Below are 17,953 nucleotides of genomic sequence, written 5' to 3' on the forward strand. Positions count from 1 at the left end.
AATTGCATGTGTACATTTTAATTGAGACTATATATTCTTTTATGTGTGTGTAAGCCATATAACCAAACCTAAAAACCCATAAAAACGACTGTGATAAAAACGAAAGGAAAAAAGAGAGGTAGTCATATATATCTTAGTATTTTTAAATTTTATGTATGCTAATATTAGATTGCTGATTTAAACTGATTTAAGACTCATTGATTATCTAACATTTTGTTATAGGCATGTATAAAGATCCTCCGTTCCGTTAAGACCCGCTGGTTGTTTGCTGTCTAATTCTAAAATATATATGGTTTCTAACTTCCTAAGGGCTTTTTCTCTGTTGCCCCCTCTTTTGTTATGAGGTATGCAATCAATCAAAAAATATTTTAAGCCATTTGAGTCTCCATTGTGTGACTCTTCAAAATGGCGTGCCACAGGGTAAGTTTGATCTTTGTTTTTTATGGCTCTTATGTGCTGGAGTATCCTTTTGTGGCACTGGAGAACCGTACTCCCAACATATTGTATGCCACAAGGACACACCAGCACATAAATTACATATTCCGTTTTGCATGTCAAATTTCTGTGTATAGATATTTCATTGTCACTGAAAGGTGTTCTGTAGGAAGATTTATTTACTCCATGTTGACATGCTTTACATGACGTACACTTGAAAAAGCCCTTTCTTTGATTCACCCAGGTAGTTTTTTTGCAATCCCATGGGTCCTTGTGGACCAATTCGTCCCTCATCGAAGGCCCTTTACTGTATGTAATTTCTGGTCTATTTGGTAATGAGTGGCCTATAATAGGATCACTCGATACTAGGGGCCAGTTTTTCTTGATGATGTTGTTAATGACTTTGGCTTGTTTGCTATAGCCAATTATGAATCTAAATGTTTCTGCAATTTTCGTAGATTCTTGTTGGGTATTTATGCTATTGGTAATATTGGCACTTGTCTGTGTGGTTAAAAGACTTTCTCTGCTGACTTTGTTACTTCTTTTTACGGCTTTAGCTATTGTTTTCTTAGAGTACCCTCTCTCAAGAAATAGTTTTTTGCTTGCCAACTGAGCAATCTGTAAGTCTTCATCATTACTGCTTATGCGTTTTAACCTGAGCATCTCATCGTATGGTATGCTTTGTATAAGGTGTTGGGGTGAGCGCTGGTAGCATGCAGAATAGCGTTTCCAGCAGTTTTCTTACGATGTAATTTTGTGTCAATTTCTCCATCTTTAATGTAGACCTGTACATCTAAGAATTCGACCCCCTGATCACTTATATTGGCCGTAAATTCTAACTTCAGGTTATTGGAATTGAGGTCTTTGATGAATCTTTCTGCCTCTGGCCGGGTCCCCTGACAGATAATAAAAAGATCATCAATATATCTTAACCAGACTTTGATGTTAGTGTTAACTATGTGTGCATATCTCTGGAGGAGGACTAGCTCCTCCCACCAGCCCATGTGCAGACATGCATAGCTGGGGAAGGAACTGGCCCCCATCGTAACACCTCGTAATTGCTGATACAACATATTTTTATACATAAAGATATTGTTATTCAGACAGAACTCTGTCATATCTCTAAGCATCTTGTTGTGATGTGGGCATTGTGATGGTCTCTGGTAAAGGTAATATTTCAATGCCTTCATTCCATCCTGGTGATTAATTGAAGTATAGAGCGAGGAGATATGTAATGTAATTAAAAATAATCCTTATTCCAATTACAATCCTTGATTTTGGATAGGAAGTCCCCTGTATCACGGATATAGGATGGTAGGTGTTGCACAAAGTCCTGGAGAAAATAGTCTACATATATTGAAGTTCGTTCTAATAGTCTGTTTTTTTGCCGAGATGATTGGCCTTCCAGGTGGATTTTTGGGATCTTTATGTATTTGAGGAATAAAGTACATAATAGGTGTTACAGGATGATCATTTTGCAAATACAGATATTCATCTTGTGTCAATAACCCTGCATTCTTCCAAGCAATCAGTGTCATCCTATAGATGTTATAGGTGTTTCTGAGGGTTAATTGATCACATTTACAATAGCAATTTCTATCTTGTAATTGCTTCATGGCCTCGTTGTTGTAGTCAGATTTGTTCCATAGAACTAGATTTCCTCCTTTATCCGAATTGCGGATAACTAAATCTGAGTTGTTTTTTATCTTTGTCATTAATGAGTGATATTGGATCTCTGTTTTGTTTTTCTTTGTTCTCATTACTCTTTGTACTCTATGGTTACGTTTTTGATTTCCCCTACAACATGTTCATGGAATATCTCAATTCCATCACGAGGCATTATTGGATTAAAAGTGGAGGTTGGTTTGAACTTTGTCATTTCCATATGTCGATTTGTAGGTTTATAAGATGCTTGTTGATCTTGTATATGTTGAGTAGAGGTCATATTTTCATCTAACAATGTCTGCAATGTGTTGAGTGTAGGCATTTCCATACTTGTCAGTCCAATGGATGGAGATTTTAGCGACCCTGATTCTTGTTGTGTATTGCCATCTGGCTCCGCAGGTTTCTTTTGCATGAAGTATTTTTTAAGTTTTAGTTTGCGTATACTTCTATATATATCCATGCGGGTTGAAGCATAATCTAATGAACTTTCTGGACAAAAAGAAAGTCCTAATGATGATAATTGTTCTTCTGCTTTAGTTAGATCAATATTGGCCAGATTTATTATTGTGGGGCTTGTTACTGGTTTTGTCGTCTCCAATTCTTGCGGGTTGATCCTCTCTTTTTGGGAGCACTGGCGTTTTGCTGCTCTCCTCTCTCTGCGTTTTGTGGTTAATTGCTTGTTTGAGGTTATCCTTGGTTCCTGGGGCGTAGTGTTTGCCTGCGTTCCCATCATAAAAAATCCACTTCCTCCACCAAAGATATTTGTACTGGTATTTGTCGTACAGTTTGGCTTCTGACATCACCTTCAGAATCACTTTCTAATGCAGAGCTAAGATCTGAGGTTGAAGCTGTTCCCATTCTAGCAGTGCCACCCGCTGCATTTACTTTGGAATTGTGTGTCATGCGATATTTAGATGCTTTTGATTGAGTCAAATTTTCTTGCAAATATGAAAATACGACCACATTCATAGTCCATACGGTCTCTATGGAATTTAAAAGCTTTTCTTTCGCGAATGATATCCTCCTCTTCTTTTATTCTTTTGGTCATCTCTTCCTTTAATTTGTTTAATTCTTCATTTTGTCCCATTGTTGTTAACTTAGTATTTAGCTTGTCGATTTCTTCTTGTAATTTTATGCGATCTTTTTCAGCATATTTTACCAAAATCATTACCAGTTTTTTAGATGAATCCAAGTTGGTCTCTGCCCATTCTTTCATCATTTCGTGGTCGGGGTTCTTGTAACTGGGGGCTGTTAACATACGTAACCCTCTTGGTATTCTTCCTACATCTAAATAACGTTGTAGAGATTTTGCCTCCCACCATTTGCTCTGTTCTGATTTCATTTTTTTCTCCAAAACTCTTACTTTTTCTTTGAGACTGATATATTTTTTGTCCCTTCTGTTGCATTCTGGGAGATTGAGTGCATGGTGGGTGTTTTAGAGTCATTAAACATATCAGCTGCTGCTGCCTCTCTGTCCCTTAGCGCGTCTGCTGACATGGTAGCAATGTTGCTTTCGAGCGTAGACTTATTATAAATAAAGTTCAATTCAGGCCGGTAGCAAAAACACAATTGACACTCCGTGTGTCTTTGAAGTTATGTAGCTACCTCCACGCACACCTCTGACCCAGCGTTGCACACAATGTTGAACCGTTCTTTCGCTTGCACTCGCGGTAAAGCACCCGTCACATCGATGATGCGTGTTCACCTACCTTCAAGTGCTTCGGCGATCTCGTGTCCTCTTTTCGTTGCGCACACATACATAGAGGATTATACGTCTTCGTGTATATATATATATATATATATATATATATATATATATATATATATTGGTTTTTTTTCACTGGACAAACAAACGTTTATCGCAACGTTATAGTAAGGCTCAAATTTCATTCGTACGAAAATTCAGCAGTTACCTGAGCTAACTATAACTTAGGCAACCACAATGCACTGCTTACGACCTCACATATTAAATCACTCATGACATGGTCAGTGACATCTCAAACGACATTAATAATTGGGTGCATGAGTGTCTGAGTGGGTCATTGATTGTCTGAGTGGGTCTGTGAGTGGGTGAACCAGTGTCTGTGTGGGTGCCTGAGTCGGTGTGTCAGTAACTGTGTCAGTGCCTGGCCCACAACAGAACCGCACCTGCCCCTTTATCCTAAAAGAGTGCACAATTTTTCACAAAATATCTACCCAAGTGGAGTACTTCCTACTGGTTAATTACTAAATGCTCCCATCCTGTGCATATTCTAAACTACAGCTGCGTAATGGAGCAGGAGGAAATGTCACCAGTGACCTTGTGTGCGTTTTGGCAATGCGATTGTTCCTCGTGCGTCTATATCAAACATTTTGTAATAACATGAATCTTCCAATAGATAAGACGACGAGGGTAGAAAGAGGTAAATCTCCACCAAACAAGGGTCCTTCTTCCTAACTATGTGAAGTAAGGGTTTCTTTCTTTGTTGGAGATGTCCTCATATTCCTGGGTACAAGAACGTGTCACTAAAATCGGTGAGAAACACGCTGGGGGGCATCTTCTTGAGTTGTCTATCATCCTGGCAAAAGGGAAGACCTTTGCATACGACTAAGGTGGACGGGGCCACAAAGGCGAAGCTTTTTTTTTTTTATAAATTATTTTTATTGAAGTAGTGCTGTAGCATAGCAGAGATGTGCAGATAATTACAAACAATACAAAATCATTTTCACAAGGTAAAACACGAACAATAAAGAAAAAAATCAACTTGTAGCTAAGATTTGATAGACATGATAAAAAACCAATTTTATTCATTAATCTGACCTAAGGCGCAAGATGTCAAATGCACAAGTAGATAATACGCCATAGGCATAATTACTTTAATACACCGATCCCCAAGCCACATTCATCCTATCTTTAGGGGGCGGACTTATGGAAGTATAGAAAGACTTAACAAATATACTATCTCGCCTCAGTCTTATCTCAACCCCTTAGAAGCTTGCTGAACTGATATCCAGTCAGTAATAGGTGCCCAGATCCTTGTGACTTTCTTCCTCGCTTTTTTACCTTTCCGGGCATACAATGCACTTTCCATATTATAAGTCACCAGCAGCCTTACCAGCCACTGGTGGAAAGAGGGAGGGATAGGGTCCAACTAGGCAGAGGCAATGCACTGCCTCAATACAATCATAATTATCAACAGCAATGATTGGGCACGCTTTGGGACCACTTCGTTATGTATCCCTAACAGGATGAGCTGGGGAGTTAGAGAGGTTTTTACTTTGAGTTTCACCTCACAGAAGTCTTTAACCTCTTTTTTAACCAATCTAGCATAGGGCATACAGCATACATGTGGATCAGATCCGCCCTTATAAAGCTGACAATGAGGGCAACAAGAACTCTCCCTCCCCATCAGGCAATTTTCCCCGGAGTATAATATAATTCACAGTAGGTTTCGCAATGTTGTGCTTGTAGATTGGTAGACAGGAGAACCGATTGGGTGAGATCAAGAGACTCAAAAATGGCAAGTTCAAAGTACTTCATTTCTCTTGCCACCGCCCAGAATTTTTTTCTAGGTAATCCTTCATTAAACAATTCATATAGCTGTATAATATTCCTATGAAGCAGTTCTTCTCCCTATTTACCACATCAACCAATCCAACCCTATAAAACCCAGATGGACCCCCTCCCTTTTTTCCTAACAAGACCCGGATTTGTAAATATTTAAAGAAATCCTTATGGTCGAAATTAAAACCTGTCTTGAGGTGCTCAGAAGAAGCTATAGTGTTATCAGAAAAAATCAATTGGCCTGATGGGAATGTGATCTCTCCAACGATACACATTAGATTCCCAGAAAATATCCAGAATAATAGGTTTTTGTTGCCACACGGTAGAGAAATTCAGACGTCCAATCCTTAATTTTTCTGTAATGCCAACCAGATTTTGTGGGCACCCTGCAGGGTTTAGAATCCATATATCTTTTTTTTTAAATAACCCCACTCTAGTTGCCTCTAGAAACATCCCCAGGCCTCTTCACCCAATAACAACTCGAAAGGAGAGGGAGAGCCCTTAGCTTCTGCATACGCTCCAATATTATCCTGGAAGAGAATAGCCATCTGTTGAAGTGCTGCTGCCCAGTAATGCAGTATAAAATTCGGAACAGCTCAGCCCCCCCAACCGCCAGGGCCTGGCCAAGAATTAATGGGGGAGGGTTGCCGCACAGCCCGCCTCCCCCCCACCCTGGGCCTAGTTTGGCCCCGAGGACCACATCCCCTGGGGCACAGCCAAAAATTATTAGGGGAGAGGGGCTACAAGGTCACCCTCCCCTGGCTGATTTTGACCCCGGGGACCCCATTCCCAGGGGCCTGGCCTCTTGCTCCTGGGTGACGTGGAGCCCAACCAGGGTACCCAGTGACCACTGTTGGGGACCGCGAAGGAGCCTCAATGCCTCCGTGGTCCCTGCTGGTCCCCTGCCTCCAGGTTGAGCCGGCATTGCTCCCACATGTAGAGGGCAACTAAAAAGGCTGCTCCCTGCATGTGGAACAATTCTGACATCTGTTTCCCTGCTCGCATGACAGTGGGCAGGGAAAAAGATGACAACTCCGCTGCCAGCAAGCGGGAAATGTTTTACAGCTCCTGCTTGCAGAGTTAGTGTTTATCTCGCTGGTCGGGAGTTGTCACAGCTCCCGCCAAGCAAAAGCAAACAGCTATCTTCCGTGAGTGGGTACCTTGAGAGATAGCAGAAACTGACCCTGGAGGGTGGCATTCCCGAGGGCCCTAATTGGCTCCAGGCGGGGGGCTGCATGTTCCCCCTCCTTTACTTTGCACGTGCCTGCCCCGAGGAGGTGGTGGTCCCCAGGGCTGTATATGGCCTTGGAGGGGGCGCATGGCACAGCCTGGAGCGCAGCCTGCTCGATTGCTCGTTGACAATGTTGTCTGTGCGTCTCGTCACTTCCTTGTCACTTCTGTGCCACGTCTGCGCAGAGAAATCACCTGTACTGTTTGCAGCAATACAAAACCGGATCAGTTGAAGAAAAACATTGAAGTGACTCACTTGCATACTAACCTGGACCCATGGACCTATTTACTCCTATCAGGTCTACAGGACTTTGCCAAGGCTGCTCAGGAACCAAGTACAGTAAAAAAAGGATATGGAGTTGGGTTGGATGTAATGATGGTTTGGGTTCTTTTTCTAAATACGGAACTATCCAGTTGAGTGCAGTTGGTCATGTCTCCTATCACTGAGGTGTGGGTACGTATGGGAGCAAGTTACTACCCTGTGGTTGGATCATCTTTGTTGTGTGATATTTTTATGAGATATAAATGCTTTGACACATCACCAACGTATTTTCAAGTTGTTAATCGTGTAGTAGAAATGAATTACGATTAGATCCTCATTCTCAGAAAGTAAATTGTCATATTTTTTAATTCTGTTTCTCCATGAAATAAATGTCGGCATCATCAAAATATTACCCATTTCTTTTTCATATCTTGAATCTTGTACTAATGTAAACATGTATCAATACTAGTTAGAAATCAGTATCTTTAAAGTGGTGCAGCAAACAATATGACAATAATGTATGCTTTTCTTTGCATATCTTGATTTTTAAAAAATTAGTCAACCGATTAAGGCAGATATCCTGTTTGTTCATGGCCTTTTGGGAGCAGCGTTCAAAACCTGGCGTCAGCAAGATAAAGAGCATCTACTTGACAAGAAGTGTACCCGTGATGTGGATGATTATACCGAGTGCTGGCCAAAGGTAAGCAGAAAAATCTCAAACATTTAAATGGTGCTTTCAAATAGGATTTGGTAGCTGACTTCAAGTTCTGTTAAAGATCTAATAAAACTTTGCCCCCTCCTATTTTGGCAGAGGTTAGCATCCACCCCCTAGTTGTCCTCGTATGCCATAGCTTTTGAAGAAATGTGTTCATTAGATACATCAATAAAAATAAGCTTGAACAGAAATATTAGAAACCTCCTAAATGATATTGGGGTAAAGGGGAGTTGCACCAATTGTCCGAAATTACCCACCAAGAAACAAATCAAAACAATGTACTGGGACTGGGTGGCGCAGAACGAAATCAGGGGCAGCTTGCGTGATATACTAACTGAGGAATTTATGGATTTTAAACTAGTATGTACCCTGGAAGAATACCTTGATTTTATTCAGGTGCCGGCTGATAGAAAGCTTTACATTCAATTCAGGCACGGCTCTGCATACCTGAACTCATTTACAAGCTCTTGGCCAGGTAACTTTGCTCAGACCAAAGGCTGCTCTTGTTCTGCCTCAAGCGAATCACTTGGTCATGATCTTTTTGGTTGCCCTGCATACTCTGGTCCTAGAAGAAAATGGCTAATCCCTATTTGTAAACAGCTTGGAACCCATGACCATGAGGCAGCCCTGCGCATACTAAAAACAGACACGAGACCACTATTCGTTTGTGCAACAGTCCGGTCCTGGGCCATATGTGGGGAATTAGAAGAAAGGCCCGGAAACATATTCCATCACCCCCTCTTAATATGCCCATAGTACGGCACCTCCCCACTAGGTTCCACTGGCGGGGTAACGCTTTCTAACCCCTATGGAGTGCACCTAACTGAGCAACTAATCATGCCTCGATTGCTATGTGTTCGATGTCAGTGGAAGTACCATTGTAATGCTCAACGCACAATATTCTAGTATTCTAGCCTCCAAACATATGACTATGTAACATTTTTTTATGTTACATAGTCATATGTTTGGAGGCTAGAATACTAGAATATTGTCTGCAGTTTAAGGAATACAATTAGACATGTTTTGAAATTTGACTCTTAAAAAGTAGTGTGTAGGTATAAGTATGGATGTATTTCTGTAGAGTGCATAATGCATTTGATTTTTTGATGTTTGTAGATATAGTGGAATGATTAAATTGACTTTTAATGAAACAAGGTGCTCCCTTGAAAGAAAATTATGGAGAGCGCATGATGTGCACACAATAGAAAACTAGAAATAGTGGAGCCAGAAGAAATACTTCCGATATATTGTAAGATTAAAGATGAAAGGCTGCAATAGTGAGATTAAATGCTGGACTTCCCTCGTGAAGATCATTTTACCATTTGAAAAAGATCCTGCTTGTGGGATTATTAGTTAGCCTTTTCATAGCTTCTGCAGCACACTACTAATTTAATATTTCTCTGCTAATTTAATGTATTGTTGCAAACGACTCTAGCCTGTTTCTTTCTGTTAGACACACCGAGGTCTTCTTTGCCTGAAAATAGTATTCTTCCAATTGCAGTTGTCTGTTCTTTGCACAGTCTTGTACTGTTATGGGAGCTTATAAAGTACTCACCATGGAAGTCCTCTTGGTGCTGATATGTGTACCTTCCTCCATTATTAAACAGGAAGCCTCTTTCAGGACCAAATTAATTTTACCATATCTTCTGAAGAGCTCGAGGTTTGCTATGAAATACAGATAAATGGAAAGTTAGGGAGCAAGTCTGAACACAGAAATGTTACTTTCATGAGATTCCCAACATGACTTGGTGACAGGAGGAATTCCATAGTAGACTGAGATTACAAGTGAATGTTTACACAGCCGGTTTAGTTTGAGGGAAGGGGAGCTTTGGCAATGGGTTGCTTTCAGAGACATTAATTTTAATTCAATTTCCTTTCTAGACGTTTTATTATTTCTTCACTTCAAGTTACCCAATAGGCTAGATCCTCTTTACTGGATGCAGGGCAGAGTTATGTGTTGTGTCCTAAAGAGCTTTTACTTACTGTGGCAACATTTTTCCTGCTTCAATAATTATAAAGCATTTTTTCATTTTACAGAATTTCTTTGCAGGCCTTCCACTTAAGTATGTTATGAAGAACTAACTTGTAAATTGTGGAATCTCTGGAATTTTGCATCTCATCATAAGGCTTCTGTTTTCAGCTCTTGCAACTTTTTTGAAAACTCGCTCATGTATCTGTTTTTTAAGGTTCCTGTGATACTAACTTTCTAGAAAGATTGAACAGCAAGTGTCCGCCAGTTAATCGCTGATTTTGAAAACTGATGATGTTCTCACTAAACATGTAGGTGCTTAATTTACACTTAGCAATAAATCTGAATTTGAGACTGCTTTCTTAGAGGGCAAGTTTTCTAGTTATTACTTTGTGTTGTAAAAAACTGACTCCCTGTAAAGAGAAATCTACTCAATAGGCAAGACATTGTTCAGCTGAATTTGAGCAGCAGTGTAAGGGAGCAGCAACTGATTTTAGACTGAATTCCAGATTGAAATCTAGAGAGAAGTCCCATTCCAGAACTCGAAGCAAGACTTCGCAAAGAAATCAAATACCTACAAGACCAAGAACCTCCCTACTCTGGTCTCATAGAGATTCTCCTCTTTCAAGATCACACTGTAGAATTGTGCTGGAGCCTTCCTTTCAGAACACTACATTATAGATAAACTCTCTGCCTTCACTTAGCTGAGGAATAGAGCTTCCATCAAGTTTAACATGCCTACATCTGTGCAACAGTAGGTATTTCTGAAACTAAGCAACCTATTGAGATCTCCTGTCTGCTCATTCCTTTAGTACCAGGCGATATGGAGACTACTATGAAAGCGTTCTTACTTTTCAGCCAGCAGAGCACAGTCTCTCATTTTGAGAAGCAACCCACTACCAGACTCAGTAATATTTTGCCTTTGCAAAAAAGGTTCCCATTTGTCTTTATTCGCCAGAGAATAGAGTAGATATGGCATTCTTATAGAATGTAGGTGATCTGGAATGGAGAATGTTGTAAGATGTTTAGGAGATGCAATGCACAGTGGTATGGTAGATCTGTGAAGCAGACGCTGATGGATAAGGTGCTTAAGAGAATAAACCAACTTTGAGATATTTCCTTTTGTGTACCATCATCTATATACACTGGCAACGAGTGAACTCACAGCACCTCAATGTTATATGGCAATTCAAAGGTATGCTTTTTTTAAATAAAAGAAAGGTGTATGCAGTGCAGATAAGCAATTTATGGTCTTCATGAAAGTTGTGCTTATCAGGGAACTCACAGAGAGCAAACTTAATTATAAACAGGACTTTGTGTGTCTTTCATTTATGGTCTTCAGTGATTTTGAAGTGTCAGTTTAACACCGCTTTCCACAAGTCCTTAGTTGGCATGTGAAGAGGCACTAATTTACAAAAGACTGTGTTAAAAAAATAATTATAATTTATTGTGTCCCATCATGGGACACAATAAATTATAATTATTTTTTGTGCTCTGCAATTTCAGTAAGTTTGCCAAGTCACAGATGTTCTTGCTTTTTCACAAATACTAACTGCTAGCACATGTGCATTGTTCAAATCGTTGTTGTTGATATCGACACTGGCATCTCTTGCCTGACATATCTGCGCATTCATAGCCAGTAGGAACATTTGGTTTCTTCTGAGCATGTGACGTCCATGTTCAACAGGATCCCTAAGCAATTCCTGAGCAGGATTATGTGTAAGGCACTTGATATCCTCAAACTGCAGAATTGCTAGATAGCTTATGAGGTGAACCCAACCGTGGAACTTCAAACTGAGCAGGAAGTGCAGGATTACATGTCAGACATTTTGCAAGGTGTGTGACGTCACCATGCCTCTGAATCTTTGATCAGTAACTATCTCCATACTTCACACTGAAAAAAATATATTGAAAGAGAGACAACAGTGTTATTTTGAAAAATTGGTAGCAAAATAGTTGGCCAGCAAAACATATGTTAGGGGAAGGAACTGCAATTTGTTGATGTATGTGTGTTATAGCCACTTGTGAGTCTTGGTGGTAATCATGTGTTACGATTGTTGTATGGGAAACATTCCAATTGTTACAGTACCTCCATTTTATCAAAGAATGTGATGATTTTAATAGTATTGATTTAATTTACGATAGATACTTCTGGCCACTTAGAATATAAATCAATGAGAACTAACAAATAATCATTCCAAACATTGTTTTTTCTATTGCTTTATGAACTTTGTTCACTGCAACAGCTTCCTAGATAACAATTATTTTCATTTCAATGTACTTGTCTAACCCAAGCCACCAAAATACCATACAAATTCTCATTTGTTCTACAATGCCCTAGTGGCCATCCTGCGACAAATTGATAATTTTTATTTGAGTCTTGTACCTCTCCTCAGGAATCCTGGAACTTTGGAAAAGTATTTCTTTGGAAAAGTGTTTCCTTGGAACAAGATATCGAGTTGTAAATATCGGGAGATAGAAATATTGAAAATAAAGTATTGTGATATAGAAATATTGTGATGCAAGATTATCGTTGAACAGAATATTGTTATTTATTTATTTATAAAGTTTTATATAGCGCGAACATGATCCCAAAGGATATCAGAGCGCTTTACATTCTAACCAGGACTAGAAGGACAATAATGTAAAAACAACGACAAGTAGGGATAAAAACACGAATGATCATAAATTACACGAAAATGCCACATGGAAGTTATGTTACACAATTGTACAGGGTCGCAAAAGAGGGACACAGTATGTCGTAAAACATGTAGTAGTAAATGTTGGAACCATTTGAGGTAAGTAATATTGTTTTAAATAATTATCAATGTTTTAATATCGTTTTCAGTAATTTAGTGATTAAAATATTATTTTTAAATTATTTTGTGTTTTAGTTGATATGTTCATTTTACATGTTACTATAGTGCATATAAATGTTATTAATGTTTTTACAATATAGCATGTAATTTTAAGTGATTTAGAAATATTTATTTAATTTGTAATAGTAATTTAGAGTGTCATAGCGCGTTGTTGGTTTTATAGGGGACTTGGGGGAAGTTAATTAGGTAATAAATATGAATTATTTAATAATTTGTATTTAGTTATTCGATATTTATCATGTAAAGTATATAATGATTTATTTTAGTTATATGTTATTTGTAGGGTGTTAGGTTTGTAGGGGTATATGGTGGTAAGTTAAGTAATCAACAATTTATTACTTGTTAATTATTTTCAGTTCTGTAATTTATGGACTACTTATTTATTTTACGTATATTTTAGTTGTGGTCTGCTAGATTTGTAGGGGTCCAGAGTGGGAAGTTAATTAATAAAGAACAATGTATTATTGTTAATTATTTAATAGATTTTTAATTATTTTAAAGATTGAATTCTGATTTATTTTACTAATATTTCAGTTGAGGGATGGTATATTTGCTGGGGTATAGGGTGGGAAGTTAATTAAGAAATAGGAAACAATCAATTATGTTTGCAAACTAATTTAATTGAATTTTAAATATTTAAATTATGGAATACTTATTTATTTTAATTATATTTTAGTTGTGGGCTACAAGGTTTGTAGGGGTTTAGGGCGAGAAGTTAATTAAGTAATACTTATTTAACATTAATTATTATTTATTAATTATTTAATTTTATAATATGTAAACTATGGAATACTTATTTTATTACTTATATTTTGGGTGCAGCTGCTAGGCTTGTAGGGGTATAAGGTAGGAAGTTAATAATTGAGTAACACTTATTTATTAATTGCTATTTATTGAATAGTAACTATGGACATTGATTTTGTTTTTTGTTGATTTTTTTAATTCATATATTTTAGTTTTATATGAAGAGTTTTTTTTTTTCTACATTCATGGGGTTACTCATATATGTAATATGTGTTAAGTGAAGTACTTTCCCTACTCTTGGTTAGATTGCAGTAGGAATAGTCAATTTTACCCCTCCAAAGTCCAACATTTTCCCTACTGTTGCGTTGTTTGGAGTGGGAATAAGAAATTTAACCCATCTGAAGTCCAGCGCTTTCCCTACTGTTGCACAGACTGGAGTGGGAATAGTACATTTTACTCCTGCCAAGTCCAACACTTTCCCGATTGTTGTGCTGTTTGGAGTGTGAATAGTAAATGTAATCCCTCCGAAGTCCAATACCTTCCCTGCTGGTGCATAAACTAGAGTGGGAATAGTGTATTTAATATTCTTAACCTCCAGTAGTTTTCATAATTTTGGTAAAATAGATTTTATAACCATAATTGTGTTTTTTTTTATTTCATGTAAATTTTCTTTTTTTTAAATCTATTTGATGTTTATATTTACATTAAAAATAAAATAATATTTTTGTATATTTTTGGACGATGTGAGTGTCAGTGATGTTTTTTTCCTAATATTTTGGCACTTACCATTATAAGTAAATTAGCACGATATTGTGGTAAATTATATTTTTCACACAATATTTTTGTCAACTATATTTTTTACCATGACACTGTGTCAATGAACCTATTTCCTTCATAGTAGAGGCGTGTATCTAGCAGAAATACCAGTTTCTTAAATATAAAGTTTAACCAACAGCCAGACACACCTTTTTTTCTGAGATCCTGTTCCTCCTTCGTTTTCATAATGCTCATGTGAGCCGTACATGTGATGACTTCTGGAGTGTCATAAAGCCAGTGGTGCCTTATGTCAAGAGGCAGGGTCGTCAAGCTAATTCCATGTGTCTGCTGGTGTTTCCAGAAAAAACATGCTTTAGGAGGTTTAGCTGGAAATGGCAGTGATGGATGCTTCCATGATGGCATGGGGTGTGTTGGAAGTGGGGGTCCCTATCGCTTACCGCCACCACCAAATGCTGGAGGTGGGAGTCCCCGACCCCTCGCTTCAACTTTAGGCTAAGTAAGGACACCATCTGAGATAGCCCTGCTCACCCCCTTAGTAGGCTGTTTCTTCACTACTCTTGTTCCTGTTCCATGTATGGAAATATAAATAAAAACTACGCACTTGAAAAGCACCAAAGGACGATTGGAATTTATTCAGTATAAACACACGCAAATCAAGAAGGCACAATCTTTCACTTTTCTCCATACTCCCTTAGTAGCTTGGCACGAGCAGCCAGGCTTATCTCCAAGGCACGAGTGCAAAGTATGTGCAACCACGCTCACAGTAACCCAATGATGTCACCACAAATAGATTCCACATGAGTTTTGATAAAATGAGCATAATCTTTATATAAGAAATGATACAATACGACCACACGATTCAAAATCAACATATAAGATTGGGTATTATTCTTTCCAGTGGGTTGGTAGGTTCTAATCCCAACCACTGCTTCGAACGATCAGTTAAGCTCACTTCTAACTGTTTCCAAAAGGTTAGGCAAGTCGTATTGCTAGAATCCCACACGTTGCAAAAGGAAACAAATACTGAAATGCGTAACAATATTCTCTTGTACTGTGCAACAGTGAAACAATGCCATATGTAGCGCCACAATCATGTTATTTGCAATTGAAGGAATACTGCAATGCGTATCACCACCAGCATGCCCTGTACCAGGAAGAAACAAAGCAATGTGTCACGCTACAATCCTGTACGGTACAATGAAGAAATAATACACTGCGCCACGTTATAATCAGATACTGTGCACTGAAGAAATAATGCAATGCACCACGTTACAATCAGATAATCTGCAAGGGAAATATGACGCAGTGCGTAGCGCACCAAGCATGTAGTCCGTCAGGCACAAATGAGGTCAGGCGTCATATGACAGTTCGATAGTTCGCAATAACGCAAAGTGTAATACGACAGTTTTAGGTGCTCCGTTAACAGTGCCCCCGTTATGGATCAAATGATGACACAAAAGTACTGCTTCCCACTCCCGCCCCAGTACTGCCCCTCCTTGGGTCAGCACAGGCCGAGATCTGAGCTGAAGCAACGGCTCGCGCAGCTGACAGATGCGAGAGGCCAAGAGAGTGTCCCTCCGGGCCCGCACCCGACCCCAGGTGGTGATCCACGTTACCTGGGGGGCGCGACCCTACTCTCCTCTCAGACATCAGCGACTTGGGCCTTGATCCAGAACTCCGTCATGGGGTGCGGCGGACTCGGGCCGGCAGCTCACCTCCTCCGGGGCTGCCGGTTTACTCCGAGGCCCCAATGACTTGGCTTTCCTTGCGGCTTTCCTTCCGCCGGTCTCAGTCATTACCACGATCCGCCCTCAGCACTGTGGAGATTTTACTTCAAATTCGGTGCACACCCTACCCAGGCACTCTTCTCTGGTGCTCACAACGATCCAGCGCTCTTCACCAACACCCCGCTTACACCTCGACACGCACCCTGGCTGTACCATGACACGCACTCTGCGCATCAGAGTCTCACCTCTTCTCCCGGTGCACACGATGTCCAGGCACTCTTCAGCAACGCCCTGGCTGCACCACGACACGCACTCTGCACGTCTGAGACTCATTTCTTCTTTTGGGTCACACGATGCCCAGGCGCTCTTCACTAACGCCCTGGCTGCACCATGACACGCACTCTGAGTGTCCGAGTCTCACTTCGTCTCTCCGTGCACACCACGATCAGGCGCTCCTCACCAACACCTTGGCCTGACATGCACCCAGCGCATCCGAGACTCAGCTTACTCCTGTGTGCCCACGATCACAAGGCACAACTTCTGAGGGTCTCAAGCTGCAAAAGCACGCGCACACCGCGTTGCTTGGGACTTCTCTGGAAACATTTATGATCCTGTATTTCCAAACAGGGAGTCAGCTCACCTCGGGCCCTTGGGGTTACAAGACACAGAACAAAGCACAGTCTTCCTCAAGCAGGGGGACCCAGCGCTTCCAAGCACAGTCTCAACAGCCTCTCCCTTAGTTAGGACAGCAAACTGCAGACCAGCCCCAGATCACGAAGCAAGGATTGGTCTTTCCACAGCAGTCTCTTCAATTGCTCCTTTTTTAGCAGAGGTTCCTCTTGACCACAGAATGGGTCCAAGCCTATTCAGTGTCAATCCATATCTGTTCCATTCCCACGTTCAGGGGCTTCAGCTCTCATAGTTATACCCCCCTAATGACTTTGAAGTTCGTTTGTGCTCAGGGGTCCCGGACCCCTCCCAAATCAGTTCTGGGTGTCTCCCTCCCAGTGTCAGCTCTCTCCCTTTGATACTGGGGTCTGGATCCTTAATCACTCAGCAGGAGATGGGTCAATTGGTTTGTAGCACCAGCCCAGGCCTTTTCACCTCCTGGGCTTCGCCTCCCCCTACTCTTCAGATGCAGGGCAGCCTGGTGCCATCTTAACCCCTCCCTGGGTCAAGACCTCTCCCAGCTCCTCTCACCTTTCAGTTCCAGACAGACAATCCACATTTCAGCAGAGATACACAGAAATGCCTAGAGCACAAAACTCAGCCACTTTCTAAAAGAGGGGTTTCTCAACACACAGTGACAAAACCACCTTCACAGAAAGATGTGTTATAACACTGTGAGTTCATACATACTAAACTTCACCTCCCCATTATAAACTGACAGGAAAATAGGCTAACAAACACAACACCCAGCCTCCCCCTTCTGTCCTATGGGCAGGATGACCTTTCAGCAGTGAAAAACTAAATGGAGTGTTTTTCACTGTCAGAACATAGCACACACCTCAGTATATGTTCTGCCTTTTACTTACACTGCACTCTGCCCAGGGGGTACCTGGGACCTACCACAGGGGTGCCCAATGTGTATGTAAAAGGGAAAGTCAGGTCTGACAAGTGGTTGCACTTGTCAGGACAACATGCTAACTTAGCATTCTGCGCGCAGGCCCTACACTGCAGGCCTGAGTTCCCTTCTCACTGTGCCTTTGCATTACTAGCCCTGGCACACACAGTGCACATCACTAGGGACTTTACTAGTAAGGCAAACATACCAATCATGGCCAACCAATCACCATTAACATTTTACATAGGGAACACTTGTACTTTGACACAGATCAGCAGTGGCAAAGTACCCCAAGCATCTAATTTGGCATTTCTATGTCAGGAAAACGGTCTAGGGGGAAAGCAGAAAGTTTAGGGAACTTTAGCCAAAAAGGCCAAGTCCTACAGGGAGGATATATGGATCTCTTGGAAATTCATGGAACTTATCTAGTATATCTATCCTT

The 17,953-nt window shown here is 40.3% G+C and overlaps 1 protein-coding gene across 4 annotated transcripts in view; it reads left to right on the forward strand.

Annotated features, from left to right (window-relative positions):
* The window catches only part of SERAC1 (serine active site containing 1), a 401,166-nt gene that overhangs the window by 321,180 nt on the left and 62,033 nt on the right, over positions 1-17,953 (forward strand). For all 4 annotated transcript variants that reach the window (XM_085612157.1, XM_085612159.1, XM_085612160.1 and 1 more), the window contains exon 12: positions 7,695-7,836. In XM_085612157.1, coding sequence (XP_085468283.1) covers positions 7,695-7,836 — 142 coding nt within the window. The remainder of the gene's footprint in view (positions 1-7,694; positions 7,837-17,953) is intronic.

The sequence above is a fragment of the Triturus cristatus genome, chromosome 6 (genome assembly GCF_964204655.1).
Source record: "Triturus cristatus chromosome 6, aTriCri1.1, whole genome shotgun sequence".
NCBI lineage: Eukaryota > Metazoa > Chordata > Amphibia > Caudata > Salamandridae > Triturus > Triturus cristatus.